Raw genomic sequence first — 23,110 nt, 5'->3', positions numbered from 1 at the left:
TTTTGATGTTAAACTGGGCCATCTTTGCCCGATCAGCTGTGGTGTAACTGCTTTGCTGCAGCTCTGTGGACGGTTTGTTTGAACACATCGTCGTACTGTCGGTACAGACGGGCCTGTTCAACCAAAGTTCGACCACAGTACAGAAACTGAAATAAGGCAAAGGGGATGTCTACGTTTGTGATTTCTTCTGGTCAGGAAGAGGAATTATTCCATCAATTCCTTGGATGAAATGGTACGGTTTATATATCGTTGAGCTGATAATTAACTGATATGAAGAACTTAAAGCTTGAATGCGTGAGTGAAAAAAAAAGTCACAGTTGACGGGTGAAGCTTCCTCAAACTGTCTGAGCCTTTGCAAACATTTTACAAAATGAAAAGAGTGCTTGAGCTGCAAGGCTTTTCCCCCCTGACAACGACTACGTCCCGTCTCCGGTTACATTAAGAATTAGTCTTGAATGATTTCTGTGAAACATGAGCCGTGACATGGAAGGTGAGATGCTCGATGAATAAATGATGGGCAGCAGAGAGGAGGAGGAGATGGCAGCGCTGACATGTACATTTCCTGATTATTACAGAAATAATAACGGGTCAATTTGCTTTTAATAAATGACCCAACAACAAGAAGTTACAGGTAAACTTTAACTCCACTTTCATGGATGTGAGGTAGGGGAGGAAAAAGCCGACACGCTAGTTTGGAAACATCTCATACGTAGAGGGCCAACTGACCCAAATAATACTGCATGGCAAGTCTGAAATACTGCAGGGTAATACTATATCTGGCATACATAAAGACATAAACCCACGCACGCACATTCAAACACTCTGAAAATTGTATTGCAGCTTTGATGTGCCAAACATCTCAGCTGCTTCTCTGACTCGATTCACTGCTGCTCTATTTCAAAATAGCTTGTCTCTTGTTGTTGCGTGCAAAATGTTCTATTTACGGAAACATTTCATTTGCAACTAATCTGAATTATATTATCCGGTACGCATTCAGCACAAACCAAATGTCATCAGTAAAAAGGTGAATGATGGCTTACAGGTCGTACCTTTGGTAAACTGCCTCCTATCGTGTGAAACCTGTGATAAGAATAAACAAGAGGATCGTCACCGTAGCGCCTTCCTGTGCTCGTCTGTATTCAAGTCAACCTGTCGGTTTGCGCTGCGCGACACGTCAACAACACGCGCAATCATGAACACGCGGAGTTCAGCCCGCGGAGACAAAAGGTACACCGAACGGAAAGGAGATGTCTGCCACTGCAGCGCGGACACAACAAACAGGGACCTTATCCGAGTCACACAGACCGCAGCAGGAGACCTCGTCTATGACTGCCAACACATCCAAACCAGGCACTCATCATCATTTGTAAATAAACAGAGATATGGGCCAGGACCTTTCTGTCAGTACAATAGTAATATATGAAGGGAGCCAGGGTGGGGGATATGAACATGAAAAAAGAAGGGAGGAAGGAACTCAAATAAATACATAAATAAATTTATAAATAAGATGAGATGAATGATGAGATGTAGTTTGAAATATGTGTCTAGTCTGATATGTTATTCATGTAGTGTCTTCAGTATTTGAGCATATTCAATTCAATTAGGACCTCATTACTTTGCCCTTTGACCCCTTGTTCGGTGATCACAATTGGGCACTGAGGTTGCTGTTGGCCACGGACTTAATACTGTGTGTGACTGGACGGGGCCTCACCAGAGCAATCGCACTAGTTCCTCACCTGTAGCGGGGGGCTGGTGGGCCGAGAGACCCGGCAAATCCAGAGAGCTGTCCGACATCACATGTTTCAGGTCTCCGCCCATGTCCGAGAGCTTCATGTCCAGCTGCACTGAGAGTGCGTCCTCGGAGTCGTCCTTTCCTACGCTGCTCCCCCCGATGGACGGGAGGTCGAGGGACTTGACAGAGGCGGAGTCCTCTTTGGCCTGTTTGAAAGCGGCCACCTTGTCCACCAGAGTCTTTTCCGAAGCCCCGAGCGCCGTGCAGAATTTCGAGGACTGAAAATCAGCAAAGTCGTCCGTGTCGCTCTTGAGGGAAGAGAAGGAACCACCGCCGCTCTCCTTAGTGTCATCGTAGGCCAGCCCTCCCTCCAGAGACAGCTGCTTGAAAACGTCGTACTTATCTGTGCTCTGCTGAGGCCGCTGCTGAGCGGAGGTCTCCCCTTGGACCCCCACGCTGCTCTCGCCTTTAGGCTCCCCACCTGAACTGCCAAACGCCATGAAGTCTGCAAAGTCGTCCTGAGGGGCTGCCACAGCTCCGCCTGCCGCTGAAGCTTGAGCAGCATCAGAGGAGGAGCCGAACAGGGCAAAGTCACCAAAATCATCTGCGCCTCCCCCAGGAGGTTTAGCTCCACCTGGTAGGAGCACTAGAGAGGGGGGCACAGACACAGAGGGGAATGTGCTGGGTTTTGTCTCAGTGGGGGCAGGAACGGAGGGAGCTATAGAAGAGAAAAGGTCCAGGTCGGCCATGTTGAGAGGATTTTTGGGCTGAGAAAGAGACACTGCTGGCTGCTGTTGCTGCTGTGGTAGATGCTGTAGAGACTGAGAGTTTGGGAAAGCAGAAGGGAAGGCAGGTTGAAAGATCTTGGCTGGCTCGGAAGGGTCTAGTGGAGAGACGCTGTCGGCGGTTTTAAAGTCTGTGAAGCCATCATCAGCGCTGACAGACTTGAAATCTGCAAATCCTTCTCCTGCAAACCAAAGAGAACCATTTCAGATTATCAAAAATATTTGTCATGGCAGAGAGACGTAATGGAAAACTGACATGAGACAAGAAAGCCTCAGCTGCACCAGCCGTGATTCACTCCTACAAGAGAGGAAGCGTGTGGATCAGTTACAGCTCTCTCATGTGGTGAAACTTCCTGTCTTCTGATGAACTGTGGGCTGCAGTGTCCAAAAAACAGCACACAGCACTGCACACAAAGCTACGTCATCTAAAGGCACTTTAACATGCAATGAACTATAGAAACTGGAACAGAAAATGACAAAGCAATTCCGCAAAGAAATGTCCATCTTAACACGTTGTTTGCTCTCATTATGTCTGAATATCCCTCAAGTGAAGTAATAGATGCCAACTTGCTGCTGATGCTATTTCGATGCTATTCCTGCCCTGATACATTAGGAAGCTGTCTTGGGAACCACCATTAATACTGATTTGGGTAAAAATCCTGGGAAAACACAACAGCATAATGCATAATTATATTAGTTTTATACTGTACAGTCAAATTCTGCTACTGTAGGGTAAATATTATTACATATTATTCAACAGAATGTGTCAGAATATAACACAACACTAGTAGATTTCTTGGTTACAATCCATGTTATGGTACACATATTCACCATCAACTAGTTGCTTATTATAATGCGTATTAGTAGTATATCGGCTCTTTATTAGTCACTAAAAACAAAGAGAACAAAAGTGTTTTCCCTCAATAACCTTCAAATTCCTGCTTACTAACAGTAAGGATGTTGTAGTACATGAATTAAAATCTGAATAACCCTAAACCCCAGAACAAGCATAGGTGCTTTATAATGACCATTAAAGCTGCAGTAGGTAAGATCGAGAAGAGCAGACCAACGCAAGTTCCACATCACTCCCCCTCCCTCTCCGCTGCACTCATGCCCTGCCTCCAAGCCCCTCCTCCCTGCAGTGTCTGCGCGGCTGCCACGACAACCAGTAACGTTAGCCTTAGCATCCTAAACAAGCTAACTCTGCCCAGCCACTACATCACAGTCGCTAACATACCGTACGCATAGCGGAGTGTTACTGTAACAATCACCATATTAGCTTTATGATTATTTGTTGTCTTAGCCGTATCTGCTGTCGTTGGCAGCGGCGGTATCGGCAGTTTCTCCTTTGCGGGTGGCTGTTGCTCCGCCATAGCTTTCACTAGCCTCCTGACGCCGCTCCCTGTTTGACTGAGCGGCAGCTGGCAGCATGAGCAGAGGGAGGGGGCAGTCCGCAGTGTGTGAGTAGTGATTGACAGATGTCAGACACTCCGTCAGACGCTCCTCTGGCTCTGATTGGTTGTTTTGTGTCGGGCGTGGTGGATTCTTGTAAATCGCAGTAGGAGCAGTAGGTGGGACCAATGGAGCTGTTTTTTTTTTTCCATAGATTACATGTTTCATGTACTGCTGTCTGGGCACAGAGACAGTTTTATCAAATATGACAAAAAATTACTTTTATACAAGTTACCTACTGCAGCTTTAAAAGAGCCAATGTGCTACTAATATGCTAATATACTACTAAGCCACTACTTAATGCTGAATATGTGTTCCTTAATATAGAGAGTTACCGATTTTTTTTTTCTGTGAAGAAAGGAGATATTTAAAGCGGAGTAGAAGCTGAAATGACCAGTTAAGATGGGTATCTTTTGCAATGAGAAAACTCCTTATATACTAGAAAAAGAGCAGCAGAAACATTTTTGGAACAGAATCTTTTTGTCTCAAATTTTTTAAAACCCGCCACTTGAGTAAACCACAGAGAAATAAGCCAGTATGCAGTCTTGACTTTCAGCGCTTGTTAATGCACTGTGGTATAATATAAGCGTGGACTGAAACAGAATCTGTTCACACTGCTGGTGCACGGTGAAGAAGAGATAACTAATGGGCTCATTAAGGAGATGGAGCCTGACAATGCCAAGGAAAGGTCACCGCAAAGCATGACTTACTGGAGTTGTAAGAGCCGTCCCCATCGGAAACTGTTCTAATGAAACAGGGACGGGAAACACACTGGTATCAAGCCTGCAGTCTTGCAAAACAAGGTACAGTGTAAACATGGTGGCCTGACAGCTCTATCCAAGTTAGAAAACAATGTTTAATTCAACGGAATCTAACACTACAACCAAAAAACAACACAGATTTTCTAAAGAGGATATTTATTTTGAAGGTCTCTCCTGTCCTTTAGCCACGTGCCTGCAGGGACCATCTCAGAGCCCAAAATGTCGTCTTTAAGCGAAGAGACCACGAGGATGTGGCACCCAGAAACATACTTTACGAACTGCTACTTTGCTGCTTTGAATGTAAGAGTGTTTCTTAGAGACGGACTTGAACGTGTAAGAGAGGGAGGCTGAGTTTCTTACCGACTGGTTTCTTGTCAGCAGGCTGCTCGAGCTGTCTGAACACACTGTATTTGTCTCCAATGTCTGGATAAGAACAAATAAAGAAGAAAGCGTGAGCAGAAAGTACGACACATTCAACAAGGCGGGCAGGTGTTGCTTTAATGCAGTTTGCTATAGCACTGTATCGTCCAAGGACCAAAACACAGAGTTTATAAGAAGTTCAAAACATTTCCATAAAACTGAAGGTGCACTCATTTAAGCTGCTCTGGGTATAGTTTCCTCTGCATTACGATTTAAGCAGACTAAAAGTTGCTGCAGGTAACCTTCGGGGATGAATATTATGTGCAGAAGTAATAAAAATGCTGTGGTAGGTGGATAGAAAAGGAGGTTGCACTATTCCTCCGCTGTGTCATGGTGAAATGTGGAAACCCATATGAGGCACCTGAGGTGATGGTGTCAGAGCGGAGTGGGGGGTGTCATTATCTGTGTCGCTGCGTTGGTTTAAACATCTCATACTTTTTTCCTCCCCCAACAGACTTTATTTTTTCCTCCCAATTCTCTTCCCATTTCTTTACCCTGGCTGGAGCAAAGTACCTAACATACTACAGACCCTATCGGAGATATAGAAGGTACCTGAGGCAGGGGCTGTAGGCTCTGCAGGTGGATCCACAGACAGCTGCTTGAAGACGGCGTACTTATCAGAGGAGGTGACGGAGGTGGAGGAGGAACCGGAGACTGGAGTCAGCATGGCAGGTGCACTGCAGAGACACAATAGCTATACTCAGACATCAGGAACAGTGAGGTTCAAGAGCAGAGTTTAATCCCCATAAGCTGCCTGAGCTGATGGAACATTTGCCCTCAGCTGAAAAAGTTTTGGAGAGGTTTTTCTTTTTGTTAAAAGCTTTTTCATTCTACCTAGTACTAAATATTGCTGTGACTATAACTGATGCAAGCTGAGGGCATTTTTATGAGTGTCTTTGTCATATTCACGCTAATACTTGCAGTGGTTGGTCAGTATTTGTCTGCCTTCGTATCCTATAAATGTCTCCAATTATCAGTCAAGGCAACGTTTGGCATTATGTTGTGTGTTTACCGAAAGGTCTCCTTATTAAACATCTGTGCTGTTTCTTAAACTAAAGCTCCTCCAATTTGGGCACAGATGACTGAGCTTCTTTGAAGTGATGCTGCTGTCAAATTCTGCCAAATGGCATTCAGCCCAATAAAGACCAGCTCCGTTGCAGTGTTTGCAATTGTGCTTTTGGTTTTTCACTTATTTTGCCTGAAATCAAGTTAAATTAAAAGGAACAGTTTGACATTTTGGGAGACATGCTTCTTTGCTTTTCTTGTCCAAAGTCAAATGAGACAGTTGACGCCTCTCTCATTTTTTGAAACAGGGGAAAAATGGTGTTAAAAACAAAGTCCGCCTACCACCTCACTAATTAACATGTATCTTGCTCGTTTAATCTGTACAAAAATGTTTTGTTGCCAAGACACTGGTTACTGGTCCCAGCCAAGAAATAACCCTGACCGTAGTCTGGCACAAATGATCCTTTTTTACACTTTGGTTTTTGCACAAATTCATCAAACAGGCTACAAAGTGGTTAATTAGTGTGATTTGGTGGCGCTTATTTGTTACCTTTGGACAGAGCCAGGCCAGCCATTACCTTCTGTTTCTAGTGTTTGTGGTAAGCTAAGCTATCGTTGGCAGTAGCTCATATTTGCTGTGAAGATATGAGAGTGGCGTCAATCTTCTCATCCAGCTCACCAACAAAAAACGAATGAGCTTATTTCCAAAAAGCATTCCTTTCCTTTTGTTTCAGTATAAATCCATCACGAGCTAATGAAATGATATGATGACCGTGTGTTGTGTCCTGATGCCCTGTGAGATACAAGAAACAAAGCTGAACATTTGCTCTGCAACAGTAGCTGATCTGATGACATAGTAGAATCATGCATGAAGGAAAATGATTAAGCTCATGTTCCAGAGAATATTAGTTTCCTCAAAGCGCTTTCTATGCAAGACATCTGACAGTAAGTCACGCCTGCCAGTTCAGACTGACAAACCAACATGAGCTTCTCTGCTTCTCAATCAGCCGGCGATCTCAGGCTGTGGGGAATTCTTCTTACATTGCTGAAACAGCGAGCAGTGTATGTTTTCAGGGGAGAAATAAGGGGGAGTTATAAAATTATTCTCTTTGTCTTTCAACAGATAATTGCCTTTCAGCTTCCTCTCTCCGTGAAAAGGACAGTCTCTCCATACAGGCTTGGAAAGTAATATAAAGAAACGAGCTTATCGACTGTCCACTGAAATGAATTCATTAAGATATGACCCTTACTCATTGTTATTCTGGGGAGGTTATTACGAGATATTAAGACAGTGTGTCTGACTGCATGGTTTCCAAGATCGACAATGCAAGACAAGTATTATGCAGATTCACTCGGCTATAAATAACTAACGAGGGCTGAATATTGGACCCTCATCACTGCAAACGCTTCCTCAGAAAAGTAGAAGTTGAAGTGCAAAAGGACACAGAAATAATGAGGAACACTGAAGATACAGATATTGTGTAATGTAAACTCAGCACGACAGCCTGTAAAAATCTGTCAAACCACAACCCACAGCTTTTTAAGACACTTCATTCTGCAAGAATTTAAGCTGGAAAACGATGTATTGTTTAGGGCTCCTCAGTGCCTGCACTGGCCTGTACCTGTTTTGGTGCTGTGGTGCGATGGTGGTGGGGAAACTTCCACCTGACTCCCCCTGGAACTCAGTGAACGCCTGGTCTCCTGCTCCTGGTTTTGGAGCCTCCTGGAAGTCCTGGAAGTCATCGTCATCTGCTTTTGTCGCCTGAGTCAACAACACGTTTGTGAGTAAGAAGTGAATGGAGAGCAACTAAAGGAAAATACAGAACCGAAGGCAGCGTCACCTGTGCTGGAGGGAAACTTGCGATGAAGTTCGTGTTTGTGGGTGCTTGAGCCGGTGCAGCGGGTGTCATGGCCATGACTGGAGGAGCTGGTGTGGGCATGGCCATGGAGACCGGGGGCTTGGTCATCATGGGCTGCTGGTGCTGGGGCATGACGGGGGCCATGGCCATAGCCAGGGCTGGCAGGTTGGGCACTGGTGGAGAAGGGAACTGGCTGAGGATTTCCACATTCATTGCTGGGAGGCCACTCTGAAAGCAAGGACACCATGAGTGATATTTTTGTTTTTTATTACGATCAACAAATCCAATGAAAAGAAGAACAGAATGGCGGATGCCGGGATCAGGGCTCAGCAGCACAGATGGAGCAAGGAAGTGAGCGAGCATTGAGAGGGAAACAGGCACAAACACAGAATGACACCAACCTTATTTTATTTTACTCTTCCATGATTTCATTCTGTAAGAATGCTGCAAATAAATTTCACTCACAGCTGTCAGGGCACAGCAGCTACTGTAAATCTATTTTATTTGACGCCATCGTGTATTTGCTGAACTCAGGGGGGAAAAAAAGACTCGTTTTTGCATATAAATGATTCAATAAAGTCAAGTTCCTCCTGAGCAGATGTCACGGGCAGACTCAAACTTTTTCCCTTCATAAGAGGATGCGCCTTGTTGTGCTTGTGTTTTAAGACTCTTGAGGATTTACATCACCAAAGGTGTCTTATTATTCCTAGCATGGAAGCGGTGGCAGGCAGCGTTTCGTGAGCTGCCTGCAGATTTGCATCCTCCCAGGGGTGGTGGTGACAGGCCCGAGCTAAGGATGATAAGAAACCTCCTGCCAAACTCGGCTGATGGGGACTCAGACGTATATTCAGCTTACAATGCATCACAAGCCCTGGGCTGATTCACAGCACTTCCTCTTTCTCCCTATTTGTAGCTAAGCCTAATTTCAGCGAGGAGCTCATAGCGAAGCTCTGTGGAAGCCACGGGGGATGATTAGTTGTCTAAGTGGATAATTTGTCTTGACTTCAGTGTTTACCTGTGCCACACCAATTAGTGCAAGTACAGTGTATAGCTCCTCCTTGGTCAGCATGCCAGGTGTTGTGCGATTGGCTGATGCCCAGATTTGCCCCAGTGCTTCCCTTGGAAGCCCCGATGACATTAGTATTGGGTAGAGTTTGGCTGTGTCGATCCCTGCTGGAGTCATGGTGAATTCAAGAACCTTCTTGAACATTTCTAAGAAAAGGAAAACAGACAGGAAAATATTCACAAGTGAGACGCTAACAAATTCTCAATTAAAGTGGAGATTTATAGAGTGGAGTTTCATTTCCTTTCATAAAACACAGCGTAACGTCAAATATGAATACGTGAAGCGTTAACCTGGGCTCCTTCGCGTACAAATGTTTACCTGGGATGAGGCTGTCATTGTAAAGCCAGGCTGGCAGCATGGGCTGGATGTGCTCTTGCTGTGGGTACACACCAACACCTGCTGTCACACACACACACACACACACACACGCGCACATTCACACAAACACAGTTAGTTGTGATAGCAAAAGCCTTGTCCAGGCATACGATCTGCCAAGCCTGTTGGCAGCTGAGCCCTGCTTGTGCCCAACTCAACAAAAATCAAACACCTGATGTCTGGAAGGCTCGGTGCAGATGTAACGCTCCCTCTGCACTGAATCACAAGCGTCCTGCCGCGTCAGACATCTATAAATCAGTCTGTGAGCCATTTCCAGCCTCAAGGAGACGGGAGAGAGGAGACTGCCTTGTAAGAAAAAATAACTAAAAATCTAATTTAACTGCTGACATTGACCTAAATAGACCTTTTTTTCCAGCAAATAGACTAACAAATGTTTTGGAAAAAAGATACGGCTCGTTTTGAGTGCCCAACACTGGCATGGCATCTGTTTACTCAGGCAGCCACTTTGCACATAATACTCCCATCAGTCTTGGGCAGTTAAATGAATCTTATTACAAATCTCCCCAGTCTCCATAATGAGCCTCTATATTTCCCTCGATGACATGGACACAGACAAACAAATAACAGGACAAAGGAGTTGCCGAAAGCATGCACAATCAGACTTGGATTATGTTTGGGCCCCGGCGGCACCTGCCAATACATGCGCATCCCTGTTAAACCAAAGCAGTCAGCATGCGCCAGAGGTCGTTCTCTGAGAGGGCGTTACACAGCGAGGGAACAGACGGCAGCTTATTGAGTCAGCAGGTATTACCCCAGGACCGTGACAGACACAGTCCATTTCCACAATGTGTGCAGAGATCGCCAACATGAGAGGGCCCCGCTAATGAGATTTGGCCTGAAGTGACAGAGGTATAAAGCCAGCAGAAATAAGAGCAGAGACTTGGCTTAGGAGAAGATGTAAAGACACCAGAGAGGGTACCTCACAGACACCGGCACTCCATAACAATCTCAGAGGTGAAGGAAATGTCAGCGGGATTTCATTTAACAGCACATAGGCTACAATACTATGAAGCGCAGTCCAGAATCTGGTATAAAACAATCATGACCCAGAGATTCAATAGATTAAGCCGTTCTAACAGAATAAGAGTGAAAATATCTCCTCAGGATAGAAAGAAAACTACTGCTTTGATTGTGTGTTAATGTTGCAGCAAAGCAAGGGCGAGAAGAAGAAGCTATAAAGTCTAATAAACAGGCACTTCTCTCACCACTGTCACTACCGCTTTGAGGAGACGAGTCAGCAGCTGGGAGGGGGGCGCTGGGTGCTGACACCGGGGCCTTGGGCAGCCTCTCTACGATGAAGACAGAACTCAAGTCCTCAGGGGCCACAGCCCAGTTCCTGGATTTAGTGCTGGACTGAAACTGGGTTGAAACTTTAGCTCTAGGACCCATTGTAGCCAAACGCTGCTTGGACTTAAAGCTAACCTGAGCCGTCTTATCAGCAGTGAGATCGCATGAGGAGAATAGCTTCTCTTCCAGGGACGGGCCTAGAGGGGTGAGTGAGCAACAGGTTTCTTGATAACACACACTTGCTATACACAGCAGTTTGTTGCTATACTTAGAGGGATATTCACTAAGCATATGTGGTCAGTTTTTAACAGTCAAATTCAGTTTGTCCTTACTTATTAATGAACTGCACCAAGGTTAAATTGGAGAAAAGTGCCAGTAGCCAGTCCAACTAATGAATGAGAGACGCACAGACAGAAATGTCTCATGGCAGGTTCAGTCCACTGCGATATGACTGACAGCCCATTCAGTCTGACCTTTTCGCTGAGCTGATAACATCAGACCGTTCAACGAATACTTCCTTGCATTCAGCCTTCCTCTTGCAGCATGAATACACGCTTGCAGTTCCAAAACTCTTCAACAACTTTTGGAAGTTTAGCAGCAGAGAAATACAGTTGTACTTTTATCACTGCACGCTAGCTTTAAACATGAGCATCAGATGTTATTTAGCGTTACTTTATAAATCAGAGGAACTGCGGCTGGGCTCATTTACATGTGTGAGTTTTATCTGTAGTAAATACCACTGAATGCAAGAAGCATTGGTGCAGTGATGCAAACTTTTGCACCCCTAACAAAATTTGCAGCATGCTTAGTGAAAATCCTCCATAATGTGTTTATATTTGGTTTACAGTATGTCTTCTCTGCACTGTTACATTCCTTCCAGCGTATTAATCCCATATTACCACTGGGAACAATTAACCATGTCAAATTTATGTAACTTGCAATTTTAATTTTACATTATCTGAACAAGGAAAGTTTGTCCATTTCCCAGATAAAGCTGCGAAGTATATCCCTATGGTCTCTCTTCTCTTCTGTCAGAGGCAAGCGTGAGGCCACCTAATCTGCTTATTCCAGATGCTAAACAACTAGGTCAGAAATGTCTCAGAGGACTGGGGGATGGCGCTCGATGGAGGGCTAGCTGTTGCATTTTTCTGGACAGGAGGTGATCTCTCCATCCTGTCATTCATAGTCTAGAGACGAGGGCTGTCATCGAGCAGCTGCTCATCCGAGAGATGAGACGGCAGATGACACATGAGAGTGACAGTCTTTTATCTGTGCACGAACCATAAACGGACTCAGTATCGATGGTGGATCCAGCTACTATATGGCCAAAACCTACTGAGAAACAGTCTCTTTTGAACGATGAAGCAAGTTGGATTTCTTATGTATTCTGCAGCCTTGTTTGCCGAGTTCGTAATGTCTGGTAGCTTTAAAGCTTTAGGTAATGAGGCCAGGCCATCTGCTGTGCTGGCTGCATGCTCTCACACTGTGACGCAGGCCAAAACCAGCTCAAAATCCAGGCGTACCAGTGAAAATATTCAGCATCAGCACTAAAAGCGGCACTACGAGTAAATAAAAAAAAATCCTCCAGATTCACTTGAAGTGTAAATGGTTGGGTATAAATTACGGGGACGGGAGGGGGAGGTGTCAACAAAGCAAAAGAAGAGTTACCTTGAAATGTAGATTGGGAGCTGGTGTTGACAGCAGAGTGCTGGGTGACAGTGGGGATGGACACAGAGGCAGGGAGGGACTGAGGGAGGGAGGAGGAAGAGGAAGGCAGACCTGCCCGAAGGGATGGGGATGAAGGTTGGACTGGGAAAGCATTTACAGGACCCTGAACAAAGTCACTAAAGTCGTCATCGTCCTCAGAGAAACCTGTCTTGGGAGCAGAGGACGAAGGCTGGCCGTGGCCCTGAGAGGAGAGGCCGAAGGTGGAGGAAGTGGAGGAGGAGGAGGAGGGCAGAGGGAAGGAGGCGGGGGCGTCTAAAGGCCCCTGAAAGTCACTAAACTCGTCATTGTCCTCGGACAAAGCTGGGGGGAGGGAGTGAGTGGTGACAGACGAGTGTGATGGCGATGAGTCTGCAAAAATGAAGAAATAATGATGATGGCACAACACATGACACACACTACAATGGAGAGTGAATTAAGGGCTGCACAATGCAAGAGTGAGATTAGACTATTCTGAGAAAGACCAGAAACTGCAGAACTGCAAGTTCAACCAAACTGTCAGGACATGCAGCATTTAATTAATATTTAGATTCAATAAAAAGAATGCTTTTTAATTGAACTATAGATTATCAACTTTAAAAACCACCATTTGTATAAACCAGGGCTGTACCGAGTGTCTTTTTTGGATCACACAAATCGGAAAAAAATCCTACGCAGCCACTCGTGGAATCTAACTCTACAAACAGTATAATATGAATAATATTAGTGCAGCCTAAGCTTAATCTGCAACTGTGCAGAAATACCAGCTTTAAACAGAATGAGCAGACATGCAAAAAAAAAAGCCTCGAGGCAGACAAATGTTGATTTAGAAATCAAATGTCAACGTTATGAATGAAGCTTCGAAGCTTCAAACTATTCGGTAAAGCCCTAGTATAAATGTCAACACCAGAATAATGCCTCTGAAGCAGACCGAAGCTGTGGGTCTGGACCCCTCCAGTGGATCACAAGATAGATCTGAAGGGGCTCTTGAGCTGATTAAAGTGACAGAAAAGCAGAAAACATGTTCTATTTTTCTGACTTTTCTCTCATCTTTGCTTTTATCTTGTGAAATACTAGACAGTTTAGCTTGTTGATGCTTGTAATTATCAAAATTAAAACAATGTGATGGGTGAAAAAGCTAAAAATCCATCTTTGCTCACAGCTCGCAGACGTATTAAACTTCTGACTAGCAACTGTTAAATAGACACTTTTAAAGGTTTCACAGCACAAACAGGTTGAGAACTTCAGGCTGTTTGTCAAATGTGTGACTACAATTATATGAGATGCACAGAAGTTCAGTGAGGAGGGAAATCTATAGCTCAGGATGTGAACACTCACATCAGAGGTGCACAGATATAAAAATCAAGACACTACTGACAGGTGCACAGATGAAGTGACAGATGGGAAAACTAATGTAATAAAAGAAATGTGATTAAGAATCTGTGCTGCATATTATATACTCAGGCAGAAAATCCCAATTTTGGCTCGTCTGGCTGTCAGCTGGGCAGTCATTGTGCTGACCTGCCTCTGACCCAGCCATTATTCTCAGGCGGAGGCGTTTCAGCATAGCTCCAGAGAGCTGATCTGCCAATGGAGAGGCACAAAAAACCCGGGATTACATTTAAAAGTGTTGAGGTGAAGGTACCTGGCTTCTTGGTCTGTGATGATGGAGTGGGGTGCATCTTCGCGTCTCTGCTGAAGCCATCCAGGTTGCCTTTGATTGCCTCCAAGGCATCATCACGGCTCTTTTCTCCTGTCTGAGTACAAGGACAATAGAGGAGTACCGAGAGCCCAGAGGGTTAGTGGACATACCAGAAAAACAGCAGAATAAAGAGGCTGTGGAGTGAGACTCACCTTGGGTTTGACACTGCTGAGCAGCCTCAGCTTCTGTTTCTGCTCCTCAAACTGTCTTCTTTTCCTGTCCTCCTCCAGCATCTTCTGCTGCTGCTCTAGACGTTTTCTAAAGGGCAGGAGGAGCACAGACATTATATAAGAGCTGAGTGAATAACATTCTTCAGCGGGTTGGGAACAGGGCAAGAAGGGGGCGCGTAAGATTTACTCCATGCAGACATCCAGACATGAAATGGCCAAAACTGAAGAACTCTGAAAAGTCATGCTCAACACTGAAGGCGCTTTTGAGTAAAATGCAGGGCAAATAAATGGAGTATAAAACCGGAAAAAGGAGGCTCTCTTAGAAACTTCACTGACAATTTCCTTGGAGCCAATACGCATCACACATAAATATAACTAAATCTAAATTCATATCATGGTATCAAGTGTTTTGGGGGCATTTTAGCCTTTATTAAAGCATCAGTAGACAGTAGAGAGCTGACAGGAAAGGTGAAGAAAGAGAAAAAGGAAGCAGGAACACTCCTATTACTTGGTCAGTACCTTAAACCCCCAAAGCACCATGACACCCCCATATCCTGAACATTTTAAACAAAGATATGGTGCAATACTTAGAAGAACAATCGGGAATATATATTTGGATAGAAACCACTGAAAATACGTCAAGTCTTTAAAGAAGGGGAACTATACAACCTTGAAGGGGAAAAGAGGACCATAAAGACCATAAAGTTAACTCAAGCACTGCAGCGCTGAAGCTTCAAGTGATTCAGTGTCTCAGTAAAGTTTTTGTACAACATAACAAGACTAAGAGCTCTGTGAGGCTGCAGAGCTTTGAGTTAAATGCTAACATACTGGTTTTCAGTTGGTATAACATTTACCATGTTAACCATCTTAGTACAGCTGAGGCTGATGGCAAGTTTGGTGGTAAGTTGTGCAGATATTTGGTCATAAATCAACGTACTGGACGAACTATAATTGTGATGTTGCCGTTTCACTGTACCACACTACAATGTGAGCGCTCATGCTTACAAACACACTCTACACACACACAAAGAAGAAGAAACACATCAGTGTTAAGATGTCTTACTGGTGCTCCTCAGCCATTTGTTTCTGCATGTCAGCAGTGTACTGGGGTCCAGCGGGTCTCATACCCATAAACTGTGGCTGACCCAAGAACTGCATCCCAGTGGTCTGCATCCCAATAGCCATCCCACCCTGTCAGACACACACATACACATAAAAAAGAAAAACAACAACAAAACAGCCGCTGAGAAATCTCATTAACATTCCCACCGTCCCACAGAAAATACAAAACGGACAGATTCAAGAGGACAATTAAAACCTCTGGGCTGTATCTTCCCAACATCACACCCCAAACAGATACACAAGCTCACCTGCATAGGCATGGCTCCCGGGGGCATCTGTCCCCCAAAGTTCATTCCCATCATTCCCTGCATGTTGGGCTGCATGACAGGAACCATGGGGAAGCCCTGCTGCTGCTGCTGCTGCTGTTGCTGCATGGGTACCATGCCTGCACAAACACACACACAAACACTGTCGTGATGTACTGTAGACGTGACAAAGAATAGCGCATTCAATTACTGTTTGAAGCAGCAGAGTGAGCCCAATTTATAGAACGCTGGAAAAGACTTCATACAAGTCTGGAGTTTGAGAAAAAGAGTCTGGACATGACTCAGTATTGCAAATCAATTTCCTGGACAGCTGGAAAAAGACACGGGCTCAGCAACATCCAAATCTGTTTTTCTGGTGACTACTGTGACAGCTTGGAGCAAAACAAGAGGAGTGAGTGTGTGTGTGTGTGTGTGTGTGTGTGTGTGGGGGGGGGGGGGGGGGGGGGGGGGTGTTGTTTGTTTTCACAGATGCTGTGTGAGCTGACAGCCAGAGCTGAGCAGCCAGCTCCTACTGCAGCCACCAGATGATTCACCATGTTAGGGCTCCACAGGGCTGAGTAAGTGGCTTGTTTTGGAGGCTGCACACAATCTACTTTGTCTAAAATGACATGGCTAATGGGAGCATGTAATGACCCCTTAGAGATGCTTATCCCAGCGGTGTGTGGATGTTTATTCAGGAGTGTTACTGCGAAGTCAACAGCCTAAATATGACAAGCACACACCGCTGAATGATCTGATACATCGGAGGCCTGCAATGCAATGCATGCTGGGTGTGGGTAGGAAAGATGTGAGCTCCAATGTGCCGAATACTTGATGCTGGCTGGAGTTTGACAGACATCTATTATTAATCTTTAATGAGTGAATCCGGTGCTACGTCATACGTGACACACCGACAGCTGAACCTGCTCTACGTTTACGTGTGATCAGCGAAAGTGCATGTCGTGATCTGAATCGAAACTTTCAGAAAGTAAACTCGGATAGTCTGGTTTGGAAACAGTCATTTTGACAGCAGCGTGACTCACCTTGTGGAGGTCCCAGACCTCCTCCAACAGGATACATGAAACTGAAGGGGAAAAAAGAAGAAATGCAGGTTATGTGATTCAAACTGAGGCTGAAGTAAAGAAATACAGATAAGAACACTTTAGATCAGCTCGAATAAACAGACCTATCTCCACAGAGAGGAGAACGGTCTGGCAAAAGAAAAGAACAGCTGCTAACTCGTTTACATTTGGACCTTTACCAACCAGGTTTGGGTAAGTTGCCATTTTCTCCATAGATTAGCATTGGAGGTTGCTAGCTGAGAGGCTGTTGTTTCCCAGCAGGGACTGTAAACCCCTGTGGGTATAAGCCTGCCATTGGCCACCTATTTCAGGTATCCACTGGTATGCTTGTCACCACAGTATGAGTCAGATTAGGTAAGCTGCCACTTTTCTATGTGAACTCATAATGTGAGGAACAGAAACATCACGTCTGCTTGTGCCTTTCTACAACCTCTGCGTAAGTCAACATTTGAGATTCACTTCATGGTCCCACATTGCAGGAAGTCTGGGTTGGGCTTTCACCCATGCTGCATCCACATCGAGCATGCATAAAAGACAGAGTAAGACAGCGAACAAGAAGCTAAGAACATAATAAAACAGGTGATGTAAGAGGACATTTTATAGAACAATGTTAAGTTATATACTGGGATATAGCAGAACAATAAATAAAAGCCTTGTTTGCTATTGTTAGACGTGTGTTCACAAGGCCACTTGAGAACAACTTGTTCAGCTCTTGAGGTGTCTTTTTCATCATCTCCTGCTCTGTTGAGTCAGACCGCATCTGAATTCAGGGCGAATCTTATTGTGCTGCTGCCGTCATTCCAAACACCACATAAATAAAAGCTGCTTTTACTGACTCTGACAGGTAAGAGGAAAAAAATTGATCCTGAAATTGGTTGCTGTCGGCATCCGCTAATCAGCTAAAAGCAGAGCGAGCCTCGCAATGAGCCTTTATTCTGCACAACAGTTTCGGCTTATGCACAAAGACCAGGTTCAAGGTGGATATCCACAACATTAATCCCAAAAATCAGCAAACTTGGTGCAGTTTCATTCCCACAGGCGATCTGGACTCCGTCACCGGGTCTGTGCTGAGAAACAGGCCTTTAAGAAATAATCAGAGGAAGCCTCCACGAGTCGGCCAAGTCTCTCCTCACCAGAGCCAACTCACACAGGCCTTCAGCTATTTGTCAAATAACTTATTACAACTCAGTTTTTCAGGCTGGAAGTGATGATGCAGAGACAAACAGAAGAAAGAGCCAGCTGGGTCTCTGCTTCCCCGACTGACTCTAAGCTAAATTTGAGCATCTAACAGCATCCAGCTAATCCAATGGGTGAGTGACATTATCGTACTGATAACTTTAGTACCAACAAAACTGCGCTAACAGAAGGGAGGCAGGGAGTAACACAGTTCAGGCAACTGCCAATGCAATTATCAGCTCCCCATGGCAAGTGAGGAATTATTTTGACTTGACATCGTGTATTTTTGGAGAGTCCAGGTGATGAAAACTATACACTCAATATTTTAAGACTAACAAGGGATCATATGATTGCATCACGGTGTCTTTCAACGTATCGTTCTGGTTTTCTGGCATGTTTATTGTTTTGGTTCAGTCTTATCCCTCTTTCATCGATATCCTTTTCAGCATGAACCCTCCTGTACACTTCCTGCTCGGCAACAGACACAGCTAGCGACTAGCTGGTGAAGCTAAAAAGCCAAAAATGTCTCCACGGAGAAAAACAGAGCTGCAAGGGGAGTGAATATTGAACTTGCATTCATCAGGTGGACACATTCGCTATTCAAAATCGATGCTAATGTTGCTCCATGTCAGCTGTGTGTGTAAACAGGCAACTGCTTGCTCTAAATTCAACATGAATTAAAGAGACAATATGGAAATGTTGTGTTCACAGCTTGTTTCTGCTGCCCAAAAGTGGCAAAAAATGCACTTATGCAGGTTTAGATAGAGTAAAGCTTTGGTACACAGAGTCATTGTACAGTGTTCGACTGTTGTTTGTTTGCCTTTTAGTTCAGCTTGCCTTGGGCCTGCTGACGAAGACTAACCAATTGATGTCAATTTATGAGTCCCGTTGGTGGTAAATGAATAAAGCTTTCTAATATTAGACGGTAGCTCCATATATTGAATGAGATGACCTGAAAGCCTTCACAGTGGCATCCCTAATGTTTCATGATTTAGATGACCCGGGTGTCTATATAAAGGAAATATTGATCCCATCTGTTTAGTTAAGACATAATTTCGAACCATTTGACTTGCAGACAAAGACGAATGGCTGCCCTTCGCAGAGCGCTAATCTAATACGACTGGGTGTTGTCTTCGGTGATGATGCCTGACTTGGAGGGGTTTAGACTCTTGCATCTGCTCCCTGTAAGATTTGCAGCTTATAAACCTTTCATAGGAGCACTACAGCACTGCTGCCTGCCATCCTGCAGCAAATAGCAGGTCATGGCTGGACAGATTAACATAGAGGGAGATAAGCAGAAACAGCAGCTGTGGACGCAGGGCAGGCCTCGTAAAAGGCCTGTAATCATCCAACAGCTATCATCAAATTGTCTTCAAAGCTGAGAGACGGACAGGACTTTCAGTCAATGTCATCATCGCCAAAGAGGCTAAAACTGAAATTATTTTAGTTTGTTCTGAAGCTTCTCTTGTAGTGGAATAACACAGCAGACATAAAATCACTGAGAAATACAGACTGAGGGGTTACAGCATACGATAAATGTGCTGACAGGTTACTGAAGCTGGTATTTCTCTGCAGCTGTATCAAATAAAACAACAACGTCTTTGGGTTTTGGACGGTTGGCCGAACAAAACGTGACGTCACTTGGTTTTGGCACACTGTCATGAATATTTTTCACTCTTTTTTTTACATTTTATAGACTAAATGATTAATTGAGAAAATAATCAGAGATGAAACGATAATAAAAAAAAAAAAATCTGAAGATAACTGATCATTAGAGCATTAATTGGCAGCCCTAAAAACCACACAACATCTTTTAATCTGGACCCTGTGAGTCACTTGGCCAGAATCAAACCCTTCATTCATTCACCATTAGACTTCATTAATTTGCTTTTCTTTTTGCTTCCACGAGCGCTGGATGACAGGTCCATGTCCTGTTACCACACACTAACATGGAAAAGACAAACTAATTCACCTACAAACACTGTGCTGTCAACTCTGGCTGTCATAAATGACTCCAAAACCAGTGATGAACACATTATATTTCCAGTTATAAACCCAGCTCGGAAATGTCAGCATTTAGAAACAGACCCCACAATAACACACTCTTTAAACAATAGGACATCAGCTGATGGTGATGAAGTCGGACATATGGTGTGATCACATGGCCCGCTGTGGACAAATCTGCACGGAGCCATTATCAGCTAACAGGATTGATGTCATGCATCTCTCTCACCGCCTCCAAGGGGGAAGTACAGCCACTGCAACTTTGACTGAACATCTTAGTCTCACAACATATATTCACTGACACAGATACTCCAAAAACCAAACACATACAAAGGTTGCTTCAACTGGCGAGCAGGTTTTGTAAGCTGCACTACTGCTCCACCTCCTGGCTCTCCTCTCCGGCACTCCTGCAGCCAGACACACTGGACTGAAACTGTCCAGAGCTTCAGCCCCTCATTCACATCCGTTATGTTTGACACAGAAACCCATTTGATAAGATGTGCACCAGGCTACTACTATCTTTGTCAAAAATGTGCTAGAAACAGGGACTGACACCCTGCAAGCTGGCATCACGTAGGCATAACAGAAGTAAACAAACTTTATCCGAGAGACGTTATGGCACAAGTCGATGACTGTCTATCAGACGTCAGCAGGATGGTGAGCGTATTAAAGAGAACTACGATTACCTCTATGTCTTCACATTACATCTGCTTTTTCCTACCACCCACACTCATTTACAGTCTTGAGGGCTTTGGGTTTCACCTGTCAGATCAGTGTCACCTGGCCGGTCGAGATGCTTGTACCCAGACCACATTCATTATTAAAGCTGCTCCAGTTCAGCTCATGAAAGAGTCATGAGTCTGGCCTTTTTATGGTGTCCTGCACAGACCAACACCACACTGTTCCAATAAGATACCTGGACATCTGCTATACATATACTGTTATGTAATGTAAGAGATGTGCAGTATGCATGTGTGTCAAGACAGAATTATTGATTAAGCACAAAGTGGAGCAGGTTTATTCCTGGAGAGGGGCTAAGACATATCAAGCATCTGTATCTGGCTTGATAGAAGAGAAAATCTTAGCTAATTTCGCAGCTTTCTGTAAGATCTTCCCTTCCCATCTGCTTAGTTTTCATAAATACACAACTGCGTAGCAACATGGTACTAAATAACCCCATAGCAGACAAGAAATTAGTCAGAAAGCCAAAGTTGATGAGGCCAGATATGAACTATCAGCCGTCCACGGGCCTGTCTGCACAGGTGCTAGCTGCTTTCTAACAATGCTACAACAGAGTGATGTAGATTGGTTTTCATCTAATAACGTGTTATATCACTGGATACCGTGAGCTGCAGACATAATCACGGTTACGCACGACACGACACGTAAAATTTGTTTGTATATGAACATGGTGGCATTATTTTTGGTCCACTTTGGGCATGGACAGGCAGCAGAGAGAGCTAGCTAACCTTAGCTTCCCTGACGTTAGCTGTGACACCTGACAACCAGCCATCTCGTCCCATCACCCTGCCTCGACAACAAAACCGGCCTCTACCGCGGTCTTTGAGGTCCTTCTCTGGGATTAATGTGTTGCTAGGCGGTGCTCAGAGGCGGACATTTAACAAACTATTTCCATTTTAGCGAGAGAGTTGATTTTAAAGCGCTAAAATACCTGCTGCCTCCCCCAGATCCTGGCCGCAGCGCCATCTTGATAACAGCAGTCACTAGTGGAGAGATGACGTCAGCAGTGACGATTAAATATTAGGTGTTCGGCCCTAAATATTGTCTGACAGGCATAGCTCGCTTCTGTTCCCAGGCTGCTCATACTTTTCACCCCACTACATTTGTCTGATAGCTGTAGTTACTGCTTACTTTTAGATTACACTTTTCCTGTTCAGTGAAAACCATGAGTCTCCAAATTTGTTGATCGTGAATTTGAATTCTGATGAGGATTAGGGTTGAGAAAATTCTGCAATTTCTTAAGATAAACAAACAATTTAAAACCCCTGTTGGATTACCTGTGAATGCATTAAAACAAAGCTGAAAGCAGAGCTTTTTAGAGATGTGTGGATCTCACAGGACAGCCATGCCACAACCATATGAGGATCTTATAGAATATGATCCATCGCTGCAGATTAAACTCTCCAAAGTATTTACATTGGTTAGAATTAGCACACCAGCAGTGAACTGCATCCTACACATTCCTGCAGCAGTCATATTAATCCAAAAACAGCTGAGAGGGACCATTTTACTGAACAATGAATACTTTTACTTTCGATACAAGTAAATTTTGTTGTAAGTTGTAGTTTATATAATATGATGCATCATTAGAGATTAATTGTTAGATATTGTTATACTACCCACCAGTATGTGGTTATATAATTTTGATAAGCTAAAACATAAAATGCTACTCGTATAATGATAATTTAATAATATAATGTCAAACTAACAGAGTTCACTCTTCTGCCTTAAGAGTACTTTTACTTTTGATACTTTAATTACATTTTGCTGTCAAAATTTCTGTACTTTTATTACGAAACTCCGAAAACTGCCAATCTTACAAAAAAGAGGAGGGACTGGTACTCACACTACCTGTCAGGCGCAGCACAGGGCAACAGATTCCCAAATTTACTATGAGTTGCAATAAACGCCGTCTTCCAGCAGATGTCAGTGTTTAGCCTGTTTGACCACAAACACAACAGCTGATCAGGATGAGCGCTTGACAGGCTTGACACCTGACATATGAGGGAAAGTAGTGTTTCTATGTAACAACTGCAAATGTAGGTATTCATACTTTTTCATACACAATTTCTACATTTCCCTCCAACATACTCAATATTTTTTACAATGCATGTATAAACTTTAAGCTTGCTTTTGTTAAGTGTGAGCCAAAACAATGTTAAATTTAGGATCTATGGCAATAACTGTTGCAGTGGCACTCTTAAACGTGCACTTATACAACCATTGTGCTTTTTAATAGGAATTTATTCATGTGGTAATCAGCAATTACTCTTTAAACAGTCAGAAATGTCACCTGTTGTACTGCAACTGTGCATTTGTATGAAATGTGTCATTAGATCACAATCTCTCATTACAAATATGTTATGTAAATTGATATTTTTATTGTTTGCCGTATTTCACG

The 23,110-nt window shown here is 44.0% G+C and overlaps 1 protein-coding gene across 8 annotated transcripts in view; it reads right to left on the bottom strand.

Moving 5' to 3' along the window:
- Positions 1-21,697, bottom strand: part of synrg (synergin, gamma) — a 35,957-nt gene extending 14,260 nt beyond the window's left edge. For 2 of the 8 annotated variants that reach the window (XM_070969841.1, XM_070969843.1), the window contains exons 1-15: positions 21,641-21,681; positions 16,750-16,790; positions 15,710-15,846; positions 15,403-15,530; positions 14,322-14,427; positions 14,113-14,224; positions 12,432-12,839; positions 10,682-10,960; positions 9,399-9,479; positions 9,030-9,226; positions 7,997-8,242; positions 7,778-7,917; positions 5,703-5,827; positions 5,091-5,153; positions 1,737-2,699 (exon numbers count right to left, since the gene is read on the bottom strand). In XM_070969841.1, the coding sequence (XP_070825942.1) occupies positions 1,737-2,699; positions 5,091-5,153; positions 5,703-5,827; positions 7,778-7,917; positions 7,997-8,242; positions 9,030-9,226; positions 9,399-9,479; positions 10,682-10,960; positions 12,432-12,839; positions 14,113-14,224; positions 14,322-14,427; positions 15,403-15,530; positions 15,710-15,846; positions 16,750-16,790; positions 21,641-21,675 (3,061 nt within the window). In that variant the 5' untranslated portion in view covers positions 21,676-21,681. Of the gene's footprint in view, positions 1-1,736; positions 2,700-5,090; positions 5,154-5,702; positions 5,828-7,777; positions 7,918-7,996; positions 8,243-9,029; positions 9,227-9,398; positions 9,480-10,681; positions 10,961-12,431; positions 12,840-14,112; positions 14,225-14,321; positions 14,428-15,402; positions 15,531-15,709; positions 15,847-16,749; positions 16,791-21,640 lie in introns of all 8 variants that reach the window. The other 6 variants (XM_070969846.1, XM_070969848.1, XM_070969847.1 and 3 more) reach the window with 4 other exon arrangements.
- Positions 21,698-23,110: the final 1,413 nt, after the last annotated feature.

Source organism: Chaetodon trifascialis, chromosome 9 (genome assembly GCF_039877785.1).
Source record: "Chaetodon trifascialis isolate fChaTrf1 chromosome 9, fChaTrf1.hap1, whole genome shotgun sequence".
Classification (NCBI taxonomy): domain Eukaryota; kingdom Metazoa; phylum Chordata; class Actinopteri; order Chaetodontiformes; family Chaetodontidae; genus Chaetodon; species Chaetodon trifascialis.
The sequence above is the reverse complement of the archived record's forward strand: the minus strand, read 5'-3'. Positions and strand labels throughout refer to the sequence as shown.